Below are 24,418 nucleotides of genomic sequence, written 5' to 3' on the forward strand. Positions count from 1 at the left end.
GGTGGTGCATGACAGTAATACCAGCTACTTGGGAGGCTGAGACTTAAGAATTGCTTGAACCCAGGAAGTGGAGGTTGCAGGGAGCCGAGATGGTGCCATTGCACTCCAGCCTGGGTGACAGAGCAAGACTCTGTCTCACAGAAAAAAAAACAAAAAAAAACACAAAAAAAACCCTAAAAAATTAGCTGGGCATGGTGGCACATGCCTGTAGTCCCAGCTACTCGGGAGGCTGAGGTAGGAGGATCACTTGAGCCCAGGAGGTGGAGGCTGCAGTAAGCCAAGATCACACCACAGCATTCCAGCCTGGGCGACAGAGTGAGACCTTGTCTCAAAAAAACAAAACGTGTGTGTGTGTGTGTGTGAGTGTGTGTGCGTGTGTGTCTAGTCTGTAAAACAAGGTATAAAAAATGTAAACCGTTCTTATAAATGTAATAATTGTCACCATCAATTTTCAGACCAGATCAATATATAACAGTTATACTAGAAGTGCACTTAACATTTTTTTCCAGCTCAAAAAAAATTACAAATTAATGTTTGGGTTCAAGGATATTTCATAAAATACAGAGGATATATATTAAAAATGAAATTCATCTTTCATCTCTTTTTATTTAATCCTATTATTCTTCCCAGAGGTAATAGTTTAGAATTTACTTTTTTAGTTTTATTTCATGCATTTGCACACTCAAGTATATACATGTAAGGATTTATAACTTTAAATAAACACAAATGGAATAATTTTATGCATATATTTGCCAAAATATGCTTTAGAGTTCATCTCATATCAGTACACATAAATATCCCTCAATTATAAAAAAAAGTTGCACAGTATTCAATTATATGATGAACTATTTTAGCATTCCCCTATTGACAAATATTAAGTATTTTCCAGTTTTCCCACTATTTACAACCAATGATGCAGTGAACATCCTTGTGCCTGGAGCATATCACATTTGTGATTTTCTCTTAAAATGACATTTGAATGAATAGCTGATTTATAGTAATTGAAGGCTTGAGGGGTTCCTCCAAAAAGTGAATGAGAATTCCACTTCTACCAATTATTGGTAGCTCATACATTTTGGGAGTATTCAAACACTCAAGATATATAAGATTACTTATAGGTTTAAACTTCTGGTTAAGAAAAATGATTCTCTATGAGTTGTAATGTTTTCCTTAAATAAAATAGCACACATTTTGAGTGTCTTAGTTTTAATTACTATTTTAATTTAAAGAATAATTTAGGCCTATAATTTGGCCAATAGGTATTATTTGCTTCCATTAAGTCAAAAATTAAAGTAAAACTTATTATGTAAAGTATTCAATAAAACTCCACAATAAGAATACTGAGCCCCTACTTACATGATAAGCACACACTGGGTAACACACTTGCCAAATTCAAGTATGGATTTTTACTGAGCCGAATTTCTTTTGGTGGTTCTCCCAAGAGTGAAGTCTGATTCTTAGAGGCAGCCTATTTAACAAAAACAAAGGAGGGGGTACTTAATGAGAAGAACATGAAAATAAAAATGAAGAATACAGAAATACTTATTTTTCAATACATCTAGTGTACTTATGAAATATCTATGGATGTTGACTAAAATTATCACATTTCACCTGCTATTAGTTGTTCAATTAGGTTTTTAAAAAAACTATTCTAGAGCCATAGAACTTTAGAACTAAAAGAGAATGAAAGGATATCTTGTACAATCTTCTCACTTGAACCAGGAAAGAATTCATCTTCACAAGAAAAACTAAATTCCATATCTCTTTTCCAGAAATACTGTTTATCTATCTATCTACCTTTTTTTTTTTTTTTTTTTTTTTAGATGGAATCTCACTCTATTGCCCAGGTTGGAGTGCGATGGTGCAATCTCAGCTCATGGAAACCTCCACCTCCCGGGTTCAAGCGATTCTCCTGCTTCTGCTTCCTGAGTAGCTGGGATTACAGAGCCGCACCACCACACCTGGCTAATTTTTTAATATTTTTTGTAGAGATGGGGTTTCACCATGTTGGCCAGGCTGGTCTCGAACTCCTGACCTTAGTGATGCCCCCACTTTGGCCTCCCAAAGTGCTGGGATGACAGGCGTGACCCACTGCGCCTGGCCTGTTATCAATATTTTTATTGAGAGTTTTATTTTATATTTTATGACCAAATAACAAAAGCAAAGCTTATTTACCTCTGGTACTAAATATAATGTCAAACAAAATAAATGAGTTTAATAAACTCCAACTCCACATTTAGATGATGCTAGAAACACACATTTCTTCAAAATGTATATCAGTATATTTTTATGTAATTAGTTAGGTGTAAGGATTCTAGTACAGTTGACCCTTGAAACAACATGGGGGTTAGTAGTGCCAACCCCCTACATAGTGGAAAAATCTATGTATAACCCTTGACTACCCAAAAACTTAACTACTAATAGCCTACTGTTAACTAGAAGCCTTACCAATAGCAAACAATTAACATGTATTTTGCATGTTACATATGTTATACACTGTTTTTTTTTACATTAAAGGTGGAGAAAAGAAAATATTAAGAAAACCATGAGAAAAACATTTACAGTACTGTAGTATTTATCAATACCATAAATTATGTCATTTGTTTACAATATGGATCTGTCTGAAATGGTGGACAACAGCAGCTACAGACCTCAATCTGTGGTATTCATCAAGCAATTCGACTTTTTCTTATAATGTCATGACACTGCTTCTTGAGAGCCCTTCTAGTACCACTAGTGGCATTTTTATGGATCATAGGTGTTATTCAAGGTTTATGGTATTGCACTAATCATGATGAAAAATATGCAAGCATGATGAGACATCACTTTTTACTGCAATAAGCAATTTACTGGAGAGATGAATGGCTCACATGGAGATGATTAGCAACACACAGCATTTTAAGTGGATACTCTCAACACTTGAGCTCATCTCAATAGCAACAGGAAGTAGGTACAAAATTATCACAGTAGTACAGTATATACTACAGTTAATTTTATGCAGTTATGATTTAATACTGCATCTTTATTTTGGTTTACATTTCTTTTGACTGAATGGTGCCATGTACTGTCTGTAAGTATGTATGTCATGTATGCTAAATTTTAACTTTTTAATAATAGGTTTGAGTATATATTATGGTAGCAAATTACAAACTAGACTAATATCTACATATATTTTATGCATTCATGACATATATAACTTTTTCTTAATTTTTCAATATTTCTAGGCTATGGGGTTCATTTGTGAGTTTTTTCAAACTTTTTAAATTTCCAAAAAATTTCCCACTATATTTCTTGGAAAATATCCAAGAAATAAGTGGACCTGTGCAGTTAAAACCTGTGTTTTCTAGGGTCAACTGTATATAGAAAACTCCCAAAAACTCAACAATGACAATAAAAACGAACCTGATTTAAAATGGGCAAAAACTTTAATAGACATTTCTCCAAAGAAAATATACAGATGACTAATAAACACACACAAAAATGCTCAGCATCACTAATCATTAGGGAAATGCAAATCAAAACCACAATGAGATACCACTTCACAACCACTGGGATGGCTACGACTATGAACTGAATGTTTAAGTCTCCCCAGAATTCATATGTTGAAATGCTAAGCCTCAATGTGATGGTCTTAGAAGTTGGGGCCTTTGGAAGGTAATGAGGTCATGAAAGTAGAGCCCTCAAGAGTGGGATTAGCGCTCCTATAAGAAGAGACATGAAAGGGCTTGCTCCAGCTCTCTAACATGTGAAAATGGAACGAAAAGATGGTCATCTGAAAACCAGGAACAGTATCCTCATCAACACTGGATTTGCTGGCACCTTCTCTTAGAACTCCCAGCCTCTCAAACTGTGAGAAATAAATGTATGTTATTTAAATCACCCAGTCTATGGTATTTTTGTTACAAACAGCTAAAACAGAAAACAAGTGTTGGTGAGCATGTTGGAAAATTAGAATCCCTGTGCACTGCTGGCAGGAATGTAAAATGGTGCAGCTGCTGTGGAAAAACGGATGACAGTTCCAACAAAAATTAAACATGCATTATGGTATGATCCGGTAATTCCATTTCTGGGTATATACCCCAAAGAATCGAAAGCAGGGACTCAGATACCAATGTTCACAGCAGCATTATTCACAATAAAAGGTAGAAACAACCCACATGTCCATGGATGGCTGAATTAAAACATGGTATATATGTACAATGGAATATTATTCAGCCTTAGGAAAGAAGGAAATTTGGATACATGCTACAACATGGATGAACCTAGAAAACATTATGCTAAGTGAACTAAGCTACACACAGAAGGACAAATATTGTGTCACCTAGGTACCTAGAATACTCAAATTCATAAAGACAAAAGTAGAAACAGTGGTTACCCAGGCTAGTGGGAGGGAAAAAGGGAGAGTTATTATTTAACAGGTGCAGGTTTCAGTATGAGATGACAAAAAAGTTTTGGAGATGGAGAGCAATGATGCTGCACAACACTGTAAATGTACTTAAAGCCACAGTACTCTACACTTAAAATGGTAAATTTTATGTTACGTATATTTTAATTTTACCACAATAAACAGAAACTGGATATTATCCCTGTCTCCCTGAATAAAATTCTCAAAGGTTGGGAGTTAGAGTCCAAATCTCTCGCTCTCTTTTTTTTTTTTTTTTTTTTTTTTTTTTTTTTTTTTTTTTTTTTTTTTGCACTAGAGGTGATTCTGGAAACAAAAAGGTAGACTCAAGACTTACTGGCCAACACAATATTAAAGATGCAGTTCTAAACATCTAAAGCAATGTTAAACTAATTATTTCAGCCAAGTCTACAAATCTCACAGTTAGAAAACACTGAGGTTACCTGGTCCAACCCCTACTGAGAGGAAGAGGGATCATTTATATTAACACGACATCCTATACAGATGCTCACCTGGGGTCTGCTTAATTGCTTTTGGTGATATGACAGTCACATCTTTGTGAAATAAACTTTCTCTCTGCTTAAAAGCTTGAATCGTTCTTCCTTATATTAAGCCTAAATCTGCTTTATTGTATGTTGTACTTAATAGGTAGTTCTGCCCACTGGAGGTACACATAATACCATATGACTACTCTTTAAATAGGTTTAACAATGTATATGTTTGGTTGTCTCTTTCCAGGTTCCATATATCCACTTCTCCTGAATTCTTCTTCACAGGACTTATTTTCCAGAACCTGCCCCTATTTTGGCTGTCTTCTTGTAGACATACTCATTTGCCCATTTTGTGAATCACCTAAAATCCACAGTTCTTCTAAAGACTCTGATGCTTGCAGTGAACTAAAGATTGCAAAGAGATATGAAGTATTCATATACAAGTTTTATTTGTGCAGTTTCCCTCAATGACCCAAGCAATGAACACTGCAGATAAATTTTTAAAATTTATTCTATAAAGAACTGACGGCCAGGCGCAATGGCTCACACCTGTAATAGCAGCACTTTGGGAGGCCAAGGTGGGAAGATCACCTGAGCTCAGGAGTTCAAGACCAGTCTGGCCAACATGGTGAAACCCCATCTCTACTAAAAATACAAAAATCTGTCAGGAATGGTGGTGCGTGCAGGTAGTCCCAGCTACTTGGGAGGCTGGGGCAGGCGAACCGTTGAACCCAGGAGGTGGAGGTTGCAGTGAGCCAAGGTCACGTCGCTGCACTCCAGCCTGGGAGACACAGCGAGACTCCGTCTCAAAAAAAAAAAAAAAAAAAAAAAAAAAAAAAGTAAAAGATAAAAAAATTTTTAAAAGAGAGAACTGCCTTAGCTTTCTCAATGTACAATTGTAGGGCATTCTAGTCATACTTCTTGCTATGGCTAGGTAACACTAAAATCTCTTACAAATTCAGTATTATTATTTTGACATTTGAATACAAGAAACTACACAGATTTTTTTCCTTACAAACTGCTTAAGCCTAAGTTTTATACCACTTACAAACCACAGTGTATTTTGGGGTACAAATATAATAAAAATTAGATGTACTTTAGTCTACCTACTTATTACAACATTTATAAATATCAGTGGTATATTAACCAATAAAATGATTGGGTAAACACTTCCAGAATTAAAAGAAAGACCAGATTAGTTTGAACAGACCAGAGTTTAATAGCTGGTTTTGATATTTTCCAGATAAAATTTGTTCTGCCTTTAAATATTAAAATACTTTAGCTACTAACTACATATTTAAGATACACAAAAAGTATATTTTAAAGAACAGCATTAACACGTACTTAGCCTTACAAATAACATTACTATGTAAGTGAATAAGTATTGATACTCCTAAGCTTTTTCAAACTACAAAATTCTGAACTTAAATTAGTTTATATCTTATATTTAAAATATCAAGTATTTCTGAAAACCATGTATGTCACAAACTTTTTGGAAATTCCTTATTCTAAGGAATAAATAATCCACATATAAATTATTTATAAGAGACATAACTCATTTTACACAAATTAAAATTACTTTACTTACAAACTGTTTGGCAAATAATTAAGGTAGTCCCAAATGCCAGTTAGCATAACTTATCAAAAAATGGATTTTTTGTTTGCTTATTTTTAATAACATTTTTTTTTTTAAATTGTAAACATTTTGCAATGTTTTCTTCAATTTTGAGAAGTAAATGTAAACTATGAGAAAGTCATCATTTCATTGACATGACAATTTAAGATACAATTTAAATGGAATATATATACATATGTAGGTATATACACATCTGTGTGCACGCAAAGTTTTCTTACCCCTGAACTTATCTCTGTGCCTTTTGGCTGGCTTTGCTGCTGCTTATGGTGTCCCGCCAGCAAGCTTCCAGCAGCAAGGTTTGGAAAGCTCTGAAGATAAGGCTGCGACCCTGAGAAATTTCCTTCTGCCATTCCCACCGTGGCTGGCTGTTTCTCCTGAGTATTACTGTGCCCTGGCCCAGCATGTCCAGCAATGTGCTGATTTGGAAAGAATGGTAACATGCCCATTCCAGCTGTTATCGTTGTTTGGGTTGGAATCAGGCTAGATGCTGTAGCAAATCACAAATGCAAAAAGCTTTTAGTTAGAAAATATTTATTAGCAATAGTCCTTTTGATTTTGTTAAGTCATGAGCAAAATGCAGAGAAACCAATTTGTACCTGTTAGATAACAGCAAAAGGTAAGGTTAGAGGTTGTTAATTAGTGGGCTCCTTTATGAAAAAACAAAAATCTACAATAGTAATAATGCTCTTATTTTCAGCAACTTTCAGGGTAACCTCAAATATATGAAATTTTTAAGTTTTTAAATTCTATATATAATTGTTAATTGGCATTTAAGCTATATTAGCGCTTTTTTTAATGCCCATTCGTTGCAGCTTCACTGTTTCCATAACTGATGGAAATAATTAAGTTTTAAGTTTAAAAAGTTATCTGAAAGTAAAATTTAATGAAGTTTGACTGAATCCAATAATAAATTTGGTTAGCTGGCTTCCATCAGCTCATGAGAGCTATTAATACACACCCCTTCCCAGCTATTGAGTTAAATGTCTTCATATTGGTAACCTGAAATCAGTCACAGTTGGAGTATTCACAAACAGAAATGCACAAATGCTACAAATCAAGACGTTTTTTCAACCTAGAGAGCTTGTTGTTAAACACTTATCAGTATATCACTGGCTTCTTTCTTTAAATGAGTATTTGTTAACAGATAAGCACTAAATTTAATACATGAAAGTTTTATGTTTTTATTTATAGAAAATAACAAGAAATTCTGGGAGAAATAAAAACAGTTTTTTTGTTTTTTGAGTCAGGGTCCCACTCCCATCGCCAATCATGGCTCACTGCAGCCTCGACTTCCTCGGCTAAGGTGATTCTCCCACCTCAGCCTCCTGAGTAGCTGGGACCACAGGCGTGTGCAACCATGCCTGGTTAATTTTTTGTATTTTAGTAGAGTCAGGGTTTTGTCATGTTGCCCAGGCTGGCAACATTCCTATTAAAAGTTTTAATAGGAAAATTCTGAACCGTTCTACCTTTTAAAAAATCTATAGGTCAAAATTAAATGGAAAAAGCTAATTTTGACAACTAAGACTTACCATTTTATAAATTTACTAAACAAATTTCTTCAATTATTTTCAGTAATAATCATTTAGAGATGGATGCTTTGGTTCCCCCCCTAATGCTTAGAATATAGTTATCTGGACACTATTCAATGTTCTTAAAGCAGCATATACTAAATAGTTTATTAGTTAATTCAACACAAATAATACACATTTACATAAGCTTTTAGACATAGAAAATTTAATTTTTTGGAAAGACAGACCCCATGATATCACAAAATTTCTTCACTGGCTTAACTTTTGTCCAGTCAATTTCAACAGTCAGAAGTAAGTTATTTGATCACTGGACAAAAGGTTAAGTAAGCTACCCATATTTAATTGACTTTTTAAAAAAATTATTGGTGGACCTTCTGTTTTTACTCAGCATGCTCACTTCTAAGCAAATTTCAATTAAGCTTCAAGCTGAAAATGCGCCCTTCAAAATCACATTCAAATAAGAAGTCTTAGTATAACACCATGCTCCTGTTTTCCTGCCAAAAAAGCTATTTTGTTTGCCATGTTTTTAGAAGCACATAGTACACACATTAGTTTTCTTTGACTACTGATTTAGAGGTTCAATTTTTTTTAATAATACAAATAAATAATCAAACTTTAAATATATAAATACTAGATTTTTAAAAATAAAAGTGAAAGGTTTCTTATCCCAAATGGATCCATATGTGCTGTCAGCCCAGTGGGCAGCATGTCAGTCTCAAAGGGATCTGTGTCTTTGCCTTGCACTGCTGTGAACCTGCATAAAATATTAAAGCATATCCAACAGGGAAAGTCTTATCTTGGCATGGAAGCAAGTCCATCAGTAACTTACCAATATTCAAAATAGAAAAAGCCAAGAGGGTTCTCAAAATTTTAAATGACTAAATAAAACTCAAATTTGACCTCCCTGTAAATAAAAGGAGAACATAAGTAAACTATCTTTAAATCTCAAACCTGACTGTTTACTGACTTCTCAGTAAATACACATCATTTACTTTTATGTGCTTCTCCATGATGATGTCCCAACTCCTTTTTCAATGGAAGCACTGACCCTATCCCTAGTGCAGTCTGAAATACCACAGCCGGGGGCTCTCCAAGTAAGCCGGGTTTCTACAAAAGAAGAAAAAAAGGTAAGACCCATGGCCATAAGATATAACCTAAAAAAAGTTACACATGTGAAAATTCATAAACAACCTGATCCACAACCTGATTCTAGAAAAGAAACGAACTGATTCTAAAAGAAAAAATGATATCATACTTACATTATTAGTATGAATATTCTCAAACTTCATTAATTGTTGTTGTGCCAGTGGTATATGAGAAAGATTCTGAAGGAATAAATTAGAAGTATTACCCATAACTGAGCTCTGTGAAAATGACAAAACGTTGTTAGTTTAATTTTGAAAAGCTACATGTTGTATAACCCGATTCATTTTAAAGTTCAATTCTCCAGTCGATCTGAGTAAAAGTAATTGCTTCTAAACATAATATTTCACTTTCCAACTTAACAGGCAAAGTTAGTTAATTCTTTTAATAATATACAAGGGGGGCCATGCAGTCATGAAATTAATTCTACATTCTTTCATCCTTCCTTCCCTCCTCTCACCCCTTTTTGGTTTCAATGATAGTGACATTCTCTTCATTCATTTATTTATTCATTTAATCATTCAACAAAGATTTATTGAGCACTTTCTATGTGCCAGGCACTGTGCTACTTAGTGAGAAGTACAATAAGATCTGCCCTCATAGATGTTACAGTCCCCTAAGGAAGGGAGCCATTAATTAATAATAATAAAAAAACCCCACATGATTACACATGATAATCATATGAAGGAAAAATGCAAGGGGCTATGAGAACAAATAGTGGAGGAATGTTATTTAGCCTGGACGATTCAAGGAAGTTTTCTTGGAGGAACTAATTCTTGTACTGCAATCTGAAGGCTGTAGTTGAAGTCTGGGAGGGAATTAGGTGATGTTGGGGTGGGAAGCATTCGCATTCCAGGAAGAAGGACCAGCAGAAGAAAAGACCGAAGGAGGAGAAAACAAAGTCCTTTGAGGACCAAAACCAGGCTGTTGTAGTGGGACAGTGATGTGTAGTGAGCTGAGAGGCAGGAGGAGCTAGCTCAAATGTATGGGCCTTAAAGGTAAAGCATTTTGGTCTTTCTTTTAAAATACAGGGAATATTATCAATACTCTGAACTTCCCCTCTCATATTACTCTTCACTCCTTATTGTAATTAACTGTTTAATGTGTTGTCCCTACTGGTTGAAATTCTATAATAACATAGACTTTAAATGTTACATTTCACACAGTAGCCTCAATGATTAGCACAATGTCTAATACATATATGTCAGATACTCAATAAAATACATTGAGTAAATGAATGAATAAAAACTCTATAATGTATCACCAAGTCCTGTGTTAGATTCTAAGGATGAAAAATAAAAGCCGGATTTAGGACCAGATATTCATTCATTCAACTTATATTAAGCATCTATTATATATTGTTTGATTTTAATTAGAATTCTATATTCTTAAACAGTACCTGAAATTAATGAGTAATGCTTATCTCTAATATTACAGACATTTAAATCTATAAACACACATTTAAAATATTTATCTAAAAAAAGTAGGAAACATATACTCTATTCTCATATACATGAGTTGTTTTTTATAATATTCATTAAATTTTAGGAATTAAGAGTTACTGTTCATTTATATTTTCTTTCTAGAAATATTTTTTTGAGTTAAGACCACATAAGAAGCCCTGTTTTGAACAAATGATTTATTATCTCGAAAAAATATACCTCTTTCCTTCTTAATGCCATACAAATTGGAATCAATAATATTTATTGTGGTATATAACTACTGCTTTGGTTAGCTTAATTGAATCTGATGTACTCGTTAAGTTATAATTTTACATAGCTATACTTATTAAAGATTTTCTTTAAAAGCAAAATACTCATTTAATTTCTTGAGAACTTTAAGTGTTAAGAACAAACAAGATATTCACTCCAAATATTTAAAGCTTTAGTACTTAATGTTATTTATGTACCTGATGTGCTTTATTCAAATGTAAAAATGCAGGAGAGATGGATGGATTCATCAGATGTGGCAAGCTGTGAGGTGTCCCAAGAACGGCTTTGAGAAAATAAAAGTAAAAACTTTAATATATATATGGAATTAAAAATTTAAAAAAACCAAGCTTCGAAAAGGGTTAATGAATATTTCTTTAAACTATTAACAAATCCACTGAAAGTTCAATGACATAGTGACTTTGTCACTGGTCAAAAGTGACAGGCACCTTTCCCTGAGATTCAACCCTGGAATTTGTTTTAAAATTCAAAAGCCTTCTGCCATAATCGTAAAACTCCAAACCTAGGCTTAATCTTCTCTAGAATTTAGTGCAACAAAACATATCCACCTTTTAATAAGCACAATACTCATTTGAACCCATGTTATTTATTCAGTGGTTTTTTAGGTATTTCAGGCATTTTGGCAGAGGGTAGGAGTAGGGGACAAGATACAATCCTTGTCCTTGAAAAGCTTATATAAAATCCAATTGAGAAGACAATATATGTACACACAAATATTTACATAAAAAAACAAAAGAAACTGCAAACTTGTACACAGACATAAAAAGAATAAATGGGAACAATACTCATAATCAAGTCTAAGAGTCTAAATACCAGAGTACGCTTCAAAAGGGATGTTTTTAGAACAGAACACTTACAAAAGGGAGGCAGGGATGTGTCACAGATGTTTGAACCAGAGTGCCTCCATCTTGAATAGAAGTCAGGTAAAGTAAGGCTGAGACCTGCTGAGCTGCATTCCCAGTAAGTTAGGCATTCTAAGTTACAAGATGAGACAGGAGGTCGGCACAAGATACAGGTTACAAAGCCCTTGCTAATAAAACAGGGTGCAATAAAGAAGCCGGCTAAAACCTACCAAAACCAAGATGGCGACAAGAGTGACCTCTGGCCGTCCTCATTGCTACACTCCCACCAGCAACATGACAGTTTACAAATGCCATGGCGGCGTGTGAAATTTACCCTATATGGTCTAAAAAGGGGAGGAATCCTCCGTTCTGAGAATTGCCCACCATTTTCCTGGAAAACTCATGAATAATCCATCTCTTGCTTAGCATATAATCAAGATAATCAAGAAATAACCATAAAAATGGGCAAACAGGGCCGGGCGCGGTGGCTCGAGCCTGTAATCCCAGCACTTTGGGAGGCCGAGACGGGCGGATCACGAGTTCAGGAGATCGAGACCATCCTGGCTAACACGGTGAAACCCCGTCTCTACTAAAATACAAAAAAAATTAGCCGGGCGAGGTGGCGTGCGCCTGTACTCCCAGCTACTCGGGAGGCTGAGGTAGGAGAATGGCGTGAACCCGGGAGGCGGGGCTTGCAGTGAGCTGAGATCCGGCCATTGCACTCCAGCCTGGGCAACAGCTAGACTCCGTCTCAAAAAAAAAAAAAAAAAAAAAAAAAAGGGCAACCAGCGGTCCATGCCTGTATGTCCAGGCTGCTATATGGAGCAGCCATTCTGTCTGTCTGTCTGTTTGTTTGTTTGTTTGTTTTTGATAGAGAGTCACACTCTATTTCCCAGGCTGGAGTGCAATGGCACGATCTCTGCTCACTGCAACCTCCGGCCTCCTGGGTTCAAGCAATTCTCCTGCCTCAGCCTCCCAAGTAGCTGGGATTACAGGCACTCACCACCATGCTCAGCTAACTTTTTTTTTTTAAAGTACAATTTCCATTTTATTTTTCTCCAGAGAATAGTCTATCTCAGTCTTTAAGGACTCAGCTCCTTACATGGGCTTTGGTGGGGGATGTGGGGCAGCACCCGCAGGTCTAAATTGGGGTGGGGGTGTTCGGTCTTTGCGGGCTTCACGAGATCGATTCCTGACTACTTTGCTGTGAATTGCACAACTCACACAGTAATGTAGCTTCACTACAGCTTGGGAAGCACATAGGCATCGAAGATGCTCGCTTCAGAAATGTCCCTGACTGCTGCGGCCTCCACTATGTTTCGAATGACGAATTTCTTAATGGCCTTGTCCTTGGGCAAGCATCAGGCACAGTTAGTGCAGTGAATAGGCTGCACGTGGCCACAGCCCTTTTTGGCACGACCATTGTTCCTTCTTTTCTTTGTCATCTTGGAAGCACGGACCGAAGAGAGCTAATTTTTGTATTTTACCAGAGACGAGGTTTCACCATGTTGGCCAGGCTGGTTTTGAACTCCTGACCTTGAGATCCACCCACCTTGGCCTCCCAAAGGGCTGGGATTACAGGCGTGAGCCACTGCGCCCGGCCTGGAGAAGCCATTCTTTATTCCTTTTCTTTCTTAATAAACTTGCTCTCACTTTAAAAAAAAAAGCGGGGGAGGATGTTTTTAGAATAGAGACACAAAAAGGACCATGAGATAGAAAATATATGAAGAAATTTAATCTAACTATTGTAAAATAACTGGAATAATCATAATATACAAAATTAGGCTGGGCACAGTGGCTCACACCTGTAATCCCAGCACTTTGGAAGGCCAAGGTGGGAGGATCATTTGAGGTCAGGAGTTCGAGACCAGCCTGGTCAACATGGTGAAACTCCGTCTCTATCAAAAATACAAAAATTAGCCAGGCATGGTGGCACATGCCTGTAATCCCAGCTACTTGGGAGGCAGAGGCAGGAGAACTGCTTGAGGCTGGGAGGCGGAGGTTGCAGTGAGCTGAGATCACGCCACTACACTCCAGCCTGGCTGACAGAGTGAGACTCCATTTCAAAATAATAATACATAAAATTATATATATATATAATATACAAACAGTGTACTAGTGACATCTTCTTGTAATATATATGTAGTAAAATAAAAAAAAACACTGTACTATGACAGGTGAAATAAATAAATGAATGAAATAAATCCTCATTCTAACCAAATTTTTTAGTATCCATCTAAGTCTACATTGGGACTGCCTCAGAAGACAAGAATGATATAACTTCTTGGTTTTCAGGAGTAGAATGATACCAGTGAGACAGCCATAGGAAACTATTTAATTCAACAGTTTTCAATATTCTCTCTAGCAAAGGAGGAAGTGCCCAGAGTATGCAGGATTGGAGGGAATGTTTCATTCCAGCATAATTTCAGGAAAGTTATAATAATGTGAGGATACGTGGAAGAGGACTCATTTAGAATTCTATTATCTACTTCAATGAGAAAAAGGCATTTCTGAGTGGAAAACTGGTACACAGAAAATAACTCTTCTGCAAGTGATAGGGAATTAAGTGTGGAGAATTAGAGAAAATATTACTAGACTTAGACAAATAACTTCCGTATAGCCCCTTCAAATAAATTATGCTGGGAAAATGGAATATTCATATGCAAAAGAATGAAACTAGACCCTTACCTCTCACCATATATAAAAACCAACTCAAAATGTATTAAACACTTAAATGCAAGGCTAAAAATTGTACAACTACTGGAAGAAAACATGGGGGAGACACTTGAGGACATTGATCTGGGCAAAGATGTTACGGGTCACACTTTACAAGCACAGGCAACAAAATCAAAAATAGACAAATGGGATTTTATCAAACTAAACAGCTTCTACACAATGAGGTAAACAATCAATAAGGTGAACACGTATAACTTGTAGAATGGGAGAAAATATTTGCAAATTATTCATGTGACATAGGACTAATATCTAGAATATACACAGAACTCTAGCAATTCACAGCAAAAATAAAAATAAAAATAAAACCACCCCCATTAATCCAATTTAAAAATGGGCAAAGGATCTGAACAGATATTTCTCAGAAGCCATATAAATGACCAACAAGTATATGAAAAAATGTTCAACATCTGTATCATCAGTGAAATGTAAGTCAAAACCACAGTAAGATATCATCTCACCCCAATTAGAATGGCTAATTCTAACTATCAAAAAGACAAACAAATAATAAATGCTGGTGAGGATGCGGAAAAAAGGGAACTCTCTTACACTGCTGGAGGGAATGCCAATTAGTACAGCCATTATGGAAAACAGTATGATGGTTTCTCAAAAAAACAAATACAGAACTACCATATGGATCCAGCAATCCACTAACGAATATTTATCCAAAGAAAAGGAAATCATGGCCAGGTGCAGTGGCTCACACCTGTAATCCCAGCACTTTGGGAGGCTGAGGTGAGTTGATCACTGAAGGTCAGGAGTTCGAGACCAGCCTGGCCAACATGGCGAAACCCTGTCTCTATTAAAAAACACAAAAATAGCAGGGTGCAGTGGTGCACGGCCGTAATCCTAGCTACTTGAGAAGCTGAGGCATGAAAATCGCTTGAACCCAGGAGGCAGAGGTTGCAGTGAGCTGAGATCATGCCACTGCACTCCAGCCTGAGCAACAGGGTGGGACTCTATCTCAAAAAACAAACAACAACAAACCAAAGAAAAGGAAATCTGTATCTTGAAGAGAGATCTGCATCCTGATGTTTATTGCAGCACTATTCACAGTAGCCAAGATATGGACTAAGTGTCCATCAACAGATGAATGGATAAAGAAAATGTGGTACATATACACAATGGAATACTATTCAGCCATAAGAAAAAAGGAAAGCTGGTTATTTGCAGCAACCTGGAGGACATTATATTAAGTGAAACAAGTCAGGCACATAAAGATAAATACTGCATGTTCTCCCTCATATACAGGAGCTAAAAAAGTTGAGTTCATAGAAGTTGAAGGTACAATCATGGTTATTAGAGTCTGGGAACAGAAGGCAAAAGGGGATGATAGGAACAGGTTGGTTAATGAATACAAAATTACAGCTAGATAGGACAATTAAGTTTTCATGTTCTATAGTACTGTAGGGTGACTAAGTTAACAAACATTTATTGTATATTTTCAAATAGCTAAAAGAGAGGACTTTAAATGCTCCCAACACAAGGATATGATGAATGTTTTAGGTGGTTAATATGCTAATTACCTTCATTTGATTATTATAGATTATATACACATATTGGGCTATCAGTCTGTACCCCATAAATATGTATAATTATTACATGTCAATTAAAAATTTTTTAACGACAAAAACTTGAGTGGAGGAGTTAATTTTTTTTTAATTCTGTAGTTGAAGTACAAAAAGCAGAGCTTTTAAGACACATCCCTTCTTGTTAAATTAATGACCACCTGGGGAAATACATCTAAATTACAAAGCTCTAGATGTATTATCTATGAAAGATTAATAGAAGTCTCTTCCCTCAAAAACTATTATGGAAACCACAAATAATAGATATCAAAACATTTTTAAAACGACATTACTTTAAAGTCACACATTATTGATGAAGTAGCTAGTAGTAACACTGCAAATCTCAGAAAAGGATTTTCCAAGATAATAGAAAACACAAACCCACTCGGCAACTTAAAATATATTTTATTAAACATATAAACATCTATGGATAGATATGTTAATATTAATTTTTAAAAGCTGGTGGCTATCTTAATATAAAAAAATCCAGAGCAAAGGATATTACCAGGGATAAAGATCACCATTTTGTAATGATAAATGGGCCAATTAATCAAAAGGATGCAACAATCTTAAATGTTTGTACACCAAATAACAAAGTTTCAAAATATATGAAGCAAAATTCACAGAACTGAAAGGAAAAGCAGACAAACCCAAAATTATGATTAAAAATTTCAACAACTTCTCTTCTTTTTCAGATCATCATTGCATTTTACTATAAAACACTGAAATATATTTTTCTTCACAGCTTTTACTGAACACAGTATCTTCCAGTTTATAACAACAACAGAAACAACAATCAGAATAAAAACAGTCTGAAAATGTCCATAGCATCTTGCCTACCTGCTCTTACCCTTTGCTTATGGCTAGGACTCCCATTATGCCCCATCCTCTCCTCAGTATAATTGATAGAATAAGTTGACAAAAGATCAGTAAGGATATAGGAGACATGAACACTATCAACCATGTTGATCTAACTGACACGTATAGAACACTCCACATCCAGTAAGAGCAGAATACACATTCTTCTCAAGTGTCCATGGAATATTTGCCAATACAGCCTGTATTCTGAACCATGAAACAAGTCTAAATTCTAATTTATAAATTTAAGTTGTACAAAGTATCTTCTCTGAATACAAGTGAATTAAATTAGGTATCAATAACCAAAAAAAACTAGAAAATCTCCAAATTTTGGAACTTAAGTGACACAAGTAACCAATGGACCAAATAAATCAAAATGGAAACCAAAAAGTATTTTGAAATGAATGAAAATAATATAACATTCAAAATTTATGAGATACAGTATTTAGAAGGGAATGTGTAATACTAAACACATTAAAAGAAAGGTCTCAAGTGAATAATCTAGTTTTACTTTAAAAAACCAGAAAAGGAAGAACAAAATATGTCCAAAGTAAGCTGAGAGAAATAAAGTGGAAATCAATGAAATAAAAAACAGACAACAACCAGACAAAGTCAATGAAAACAAAAGCCAGCTCCCTGGAACAATCAGTAATACTGATAAACCTTTTGCCAGACTTATCAGGAAGAAAGAGAGAAGACAAAAATATCAGGAATGTGAAAGAGCCATCACTATAGATCCTGCAGAGATTAAAGAACAATAAGGGAATACTATGAACAATGTTATGCCAATAAATTTGATAACTTACACAAAATAGATAATTTCCTTGAAAGATACAAACTAGTAAAGCTCACTTAAGAACAACAATATCCTGAAATAGCTCTTATATGTTAAAGAAATTAAATGTGTAAAAATCTTCCTTAAAAAATTCAACACAGCTGATTTCACTAGCGAATTCTACCAAACATATGAGCAAGAAATAATAGCACTGAACACAAACTCTTCTGATGACTGAAGAGAGGGAATATTTTCCAAATTGTTCCATGAAGGCAGCATAACAAAACCAGAAAATACATTACAAAGGAAGAAAACTACAGACCAATATACCTCATAAACATAGGTGCAAAAATTTCAAACTAAGTGTTATTAAATCAAATTCAACAATATATAAAAAAGATTATAATATGCTATAACTAAGTGAGGTTTATCCTAAGAATAAAAGGTTGATATAACATTCAAAAATCATCAATGTAATGTATCATGTTAACAGACAGGAAAAGCATATGATCATCTCGATATATGGAGAAAGCATTCAACAAATTCCAGCAATCATCATGCTAAAACTCGGCAATTAGAAATAGATGGCAAATTCCCCAGCTTAATAAAAGAAATCTGTGAGAAAAACTCTAGCTAAGATAATACTTAATAATCAAAGAATGAATGCCTTCTCCATGAGATCAGAAATGAGGCAAGGATGTCTGCTCTCACCAGTTCTATGCACAATTACAGTGGAATTTCTATCTAATGCAAAAAAGCAAGGAAAAAAATAGAAGCCATATATGTTGGAAAGAAAGAAGTAAAATTGTGTTTATTTGTAGATAACATAATCACCTACATAGAAAATTCCAACAAAAACCTACTAGAAATAATAAGTGAGTTTAGCGAGACTGTAGGATGTAAGATAAATATGTATTTAATCAGTTATACTTCTATATGCTAACAACTAGCAATAGGACATTGAAATTAAGACAGCAGTACCATTTAAAATAACATCAAAAAATATGAAATACTGTGAATAAATCTGACCAAAGATGTATAAGATTCGTATTCTGAAAACAATAAAACATTGTTGGGAGAAATAAAATATTGCCTCAAAATAATTGAAAAGATATACCATACTTATCGATCAGAAGCCTCAGAATTGTTGTGAATTCTGCCTAAATTAGCATACAAATCAACACAATCTTAATCAAAATCCCAGCTGACATTTTTCATAGAAATTGGCACTCTGATTCTAAAATTTATAAGCCAATGCAAAGAACCTGGAATAGCCAAAACAACTTTGAAAAAGAAGAATAAAGTTGAAGCTTATACTAACTGATTTCAGGATTTATTACACATGTATTTTGGTATACAGATAGTATTGATATAAAGACAGTACTTTATAAAGACAGACATTTAGATCAATGAACAGAGTTTAGTTATAGACTCATGCATATATGGTAAACTGATTTTTGGCAAATGTCAAAATATTCAATGAAGCATAAGCTTTTTAAACAAATGATACTGGAATAACTGTATAACTATACATAAACAAAAAACATCTGGACTCTTACCTCATACTATAAACTAAAATTCACTCAAAATAGATCATAGACCTAAATATAGGGATAAAATTATAAAACTTTCTCCAAGAAAACATACAAGAAAATCTTAGAAAACCTGAAATTGGCAAAGATTTCTCAAATATGACACAGGAAGTACAAATTATAAAAGAAAAAATAATAAATTGGATTTTGTCAAAATAAAACATTTTGCTCTTCAAAAGACAATGTTAAAAAATATTTGCAAACCATATATCCAACAGACTACTTGTATGTAATATTAAAAAGCACTCTTACAACTTGATAAGAAGACAAACAACTCAGTTTTAACACGTACAAAATATTTGAAAAGACATATCATCAAAGATACAAAGATGACAAATAAGCACAATAAAAGATGCTCAAAATCATTAGTCAAAAGAAATATTCAAATTAAAACCACAGTAAGAGAGCACTATACATCCACTAGAAAGGCTAAAATTTAAAAGACCAACAGATCAAGTAGTGGCGGGCATACTGAGCAAACTGGAGCCCTAGAAACTGATGGTGAATATGTCAAATGGCTCAACCACATTGGAAAACAGCTAGGCAGTTTCTCACCACTTAAACATATATCTATCATATGACTCAGCCATTCCACAGATAGTTATTTATCAAAGAGAATAAAAGCATAAGAAATAAAAGCATAAAGACTAGTACACAAGTGTCCATAGAGATTTCATTTGTAATGGCCTTGAACTGGAAATAATCCAGATGTCCATCAACAAATCAATGAATAAGCAAATTATAGAATGAAATACTACTCGGGAATAAAAAGAAAAACTACTACTAATCCATGTAACAACATGAACGAATCTCAAAACAGTAAGCTAAGTGAATGAAGCCAAACAGTACAGACTGTGTGATTCCTTTTATACCAGTTTCTACAAAATACAAACTGTAGTGACAGAAAGCAGATCAGTGGTTTCCTGGGGACAGGGTAGTGGATGGATTACAAATGCACAAAAGGAAGCTTTGGAGGGTAATTTATATGTCTATTATTTGATTGTGGTAAAGATTTCATGAATATATACATAATATCAAAATATATCAATTCGTACACTTCAAATACCTATAGTTTAATGTACATCAACTATACCTAAATTAAAGCTGTTTAAAAATACAGTTTATACTATCAAGTGATTACATAATAAATTAGGAACATACACACATAAATAAAAAAGTCTAGAATAATTATATTTATTGTATTTTTGAAGGCAGTTAAAAGGTCTAGATTGAAGAGAAAAGATCAGCTTAGTCAGAGTAACATAATCAAAATTGGATCTGAGAGGGAAATTAATCTAATAGCAGTTGGAGCTTCCATTTTAGTGGTAGAAATAGACAATAAACAAGTACATGTATAGTATATGTCAGTTGTTTTTAAAATTATACAATGATAAAGAAGCAGGGCAAGGGTATAAGAATTATAATTCTTTTTTTTTTTTTTTTTTTGAGATGGAGTCTCGCTCTGTTGCCCAGGCCAGAGTGCAGTGGCACAATCTTGGCTCACTGCAACCTCCACCTCCAGGGTTCAAGTCATTCTCCTGCCTCAGCCTCCCAAGTAGCTGAGACTACAAGTGCATGCCACCATGCCCAGCTAATTTTTGTACTTTTAGTAGAGATGGGGTTTCGCCACGTTGGCCAGGCTGATCTTGAACTCCTGACCTCAGGTGATCTGCCCACCTCAGTGTCCCAAAGTGCTGGGATTATAGGCGTGAACTACAGCGCCCAGCCAAGAATTACAATTCTTTATCATTAATTTAGTTGGCTCAGAGAAGGCCTCTGTGAGGAGTTCAGGATATAGCAAGGTTACAGGTAAGATACAGTAAAGGACATAGTAAAAGAAAAATAAATGGAATTTATTAACAAGACACTTTTTCTCAACATCAAGAAACTTTCCATACATTTTCCAGCTATGTATGTGCTCAAGTGAGGCAATGATTTAATCCTCTTCCCTTTCCACCCCACACAAGAAAAAGCTATGCTTGATGAAATAACTTCTGCATCAGTGTAATATTCAAACATCTTACTTAAAATCGAGAAAGCGCTAAGCATAAAGAAGCCTACTGCCATATGGCCATACATTAATCTGAGTAGAACAGCAGAGTGGAGAATATTTAGTCTTAGATGAAAAGAAGAGACAAAAATAATACTTGAGAGGAATTAGTAAAGATAACCCAGAGTCCAAAGAGGCAGATGATACTTTCTAAAAGACCTAAGAATGTGGTATGCTTTAGACACTAATACATAATCTTGGACTGCATTAAGGGAAATATAATGATAATAGGAAGGAAATCCCACTGCATTCTGTGCTAATCAAAACCAATCTACAGAGTATGTTTGTGTCTGTGTACATCATATTTTGGTACAACCCGGAAGACCTAGACTACATCTACAAGAGAACAACTTGTGGGGGATTTAAAGCACATGTCCTGTGACATGTTATGGAAAGTCAAATACAGAACTGTAATCTGCAAAGAGATATAAGATGCATAAAAAGAGAGTTGCAGAAAAAAATACCACCTCTATTTATGTTTACTTTCATCTTAAAAAAGGAAAACATTAGATTTGATCATTTCTAAATATATGGATTGACAATGGTTCATCTGTTTAATTGACATCTTTTACATTTATGGTATATATTGGGGCTCTGCTCGAAATTTATTTTACTGATAAAGTTGCATTGTAAAAAAAAGAACTGGTCTGGAGAAAAGAAGACAGGGAAAATAAAAAATGACTGAGGTTTCACGGTAGTTGTCTTCAAATATTAGGAGGCTTTTATTATGCAAGAAGGAATACATTTATTCTGTATTTCTTCAGAGGCAGAACCAGAATAAGTGGCTAAAAATTGCTTATATTAGTAATATAAAAACTTTCCAGTAAATGAAACTGTCAAACCAAGGAATAGGCTGCCTTGGGAAGTAATAAGCTTCTAATCCTTCATGTTGTCAAGACAAAAAAGAGTATCTCTATACCATTAAAATTGTAAAAGAGATATCTAATTGCATAATAGCCTGAGCCAGAAAACTACCAAAGCTGCTTCTTACACACAAATAATTATATGAAGTACTTAATATGAATACTGTTGTATAATAAAGAATTTGACTGGCCTTTGTCCCTGGTTCCTGAGAGGGAGACTCTAAATCCTTGGATTTTCCTGAGTTACAGGAGTGTCTTTGATATGCTACTGAGATAACTCATTATGGACCCATAGATAGCTTCCAGATGAGGGCCAGCTGTGCCAAAAGACCAACTCTATAAGGAGAGGTGGAGCTTTGCACCATGGGATATCAGCCTGACCTTCTAACTTCCAGGGAATGGAAGCAAAGTAGAGACTGAGTTCTATCATGGGGCCCATCAATCACACCGACATAGTGAAACTCCAATAAAAACTCTGGACATTGAGGTTCAGTAGAGATCCCCAGATGGAAAACATATTGATGTGTTGGGAGGGTGACATGGCCTGATTTGATGGGTAGAGGACACAGAAGCTCTGCATTCAAGACCCTCCAAGACTTTTCCCTAAGTGTATCTTCCCTTGCCTCTGTCCTTATGTACTCATAAGCATAGTGCTTTCGTAAGTTCTGTGAGCCATACTATTGAACTATTGAACCTGAGGGCATTGTGGGAACTCGCAAATTTGTAGTTAGCTGGTCAGAAGTGCACATGGCCTAGAAAATCCCCTGAACTTGCGTCAAGGTCTAAAGTGGGGGTAGCCGTATGGAAGATTGAGCTCTTAACTTGTGGGGTCTGTGCTAACTCCAGGTAGTTACTGCCAGAATTGAAATGCAGCAGGTGAGCTGGTGTGAGACCAGTTGGGATGGAAATATAATAAATGAATTTAATATATTTGCTCTACACATATTTGCTCTGAACTTAAATGTTGAATACAGTAGATCCCCCTTATCAGCGAGCGATATGTTCCAAGACCCCCAGTGGATGCCTGAAACCATAAATAGTACCAAACCTTATATATGCTATGTTCAAATTTCTTTTTCCTTCTTCACAATTTCGTGGATAGAAAATTCATTCTTACTGCAGATCTTAGCAATTTCAGCACACATTTTGTTTTCCCTTATTAAGCTGGAAACGTTTTAACCTTTTCACTGAAAGGATGTACTTTGCAGCTTCTCTTTGTCATATCCAAACTGCCAGCATCACTACTCTTGTGCTTTGGGGCCATTATTAAAGAAAATAAGGGTTACTTGAACATAAGCACTACAATACCATGACAGGTGATGTGATAACTAACCAAGATGGCTACTAAGTGATTAATGGGTGGGTAACATATACAGAGTAGGTACACTGGACAGAGGGATAATTCATAGCCAAGGCAGGAGGAGCAGAACAGCAAAACATTTCATCACACTACTCAGGGCAGCATGCAATTTAAAACTTATAAGTAGTTTATTTTTGGAATGTTCCACTTAATATTTTCAGACTGCAGGTAACTAAACTGTGGAACACAAGAACACAGATAAGGGGAGACCAATGTATAGGCATTCATTTCCTCATAATGCTAAAACAGACACTTTTGTACATAAAAAGTTGTGCATTTCAAAATACACAGAAGGTAAGCTCTTACTACAGAAAGAATACTAAATAGGTAGATATTTAATGTATACTGATATTATAAAGATTTGCATAATACTTAGAAAATAATAATGTTTTCATCATTTGCTACAAAGTGAAACAATTTTACAACAAAAAGGGGAAGAACAAAGAGGAAACAAAAATTTGGCACTTTTCAACAAAATAATTCTGCTAAAAATATTAGATAGAAAAGTATTAATTCTTTGTGGATACAGGTTATAACAATGTAGTGTGTTAACTATTACCTTGGTCTACAAATTCATGTCTACTAAGAGCTAAACAGAAGGTTTGATATTTAGCATTTATTAATAGTAAAAAAAACCCACATAAGCAGATTGTATATATCAAAAATAGTCAAAATATATCACCTCAGATTATTGATTAAAATTCATTAGCAGGTCCTAGAAAAATTTTTAAATTTTTATACTAATTTAAATATATTTTTCACAAATAAATGTATTTTTTCATATTTCACATGTGAAAAAATTAACTTCATGCTAACATTCTTTAATCAGTATACATACATGGTCCA

At 34.8% G+C, this 24,418-nt stretch overlaps 1 protein-coding gene and 1 pseudogene across 3 annotated transcripts in view; both read right to left on the minus strand.

Moving 5' to 3' along the window:
• The window catches only part of LOC105498460 (ribonucleoprotein, PTB binding 2), an 89,248-nt gene that overhangs the window by 20,314 nt on the left and 44,516 nt on the right, over window positions 1–24,418 (minus strand). For 2 of the 3 annotated variants that reach the window (XR_011620092.1, XM_011770607.3), the window contains exons 6-10: window positions 11,111–11,196; window positions 9,318–9,422; window positions 9,051–9,165; window positions 6,748–7,016; window positions 1,357–1,468 (exon numbers count right to left, since the gene is read on the minus strand). Coding sequence is in view for 2 of the 3 variants with exons in the window: in XM_011770607.3 (XP_011768909.1) it covers window positions 1,357–1,468; window positions 6,748–7,016; window positions 9,051–9,165; window positions 9,318–9,422; window positions 11,111–11,196 (687 nt within the window). In the remaining variant the exon portion in view is untranslated. The remainder of the gene's footprint in view (window positions 1–1,356; window positions 1,469–6,747; window positions 7,017–9,050; window positions 9,166–9,317; window positions 9,423–11,110; window positions 11,197–24,418) is intronic. The other variant, XM_011770608.3, reaches the window with a different exon arrangement.
• On the minus strand, window positions 11,203–24,411 carry LOC139361979 (small ribosomal subunit protein eS26 pseudogene; annotated as a pseudogene).

This window comes from Macaca nemestrina, chromosome 1 (genome assembly GCF_043159975.1).
Source record: "Macaca nemestrina isolate mMacNem1 chromosome 1, mMacNem.hap1, whole genome shotgun sequence".
NCBI classification, from domain to species: domain Eukaryota; kingdom Metazoa; phylum Chordata; class Mammalia; order Primates; family Cercopithecidae; genus Macaca; species Macaca nemestrina.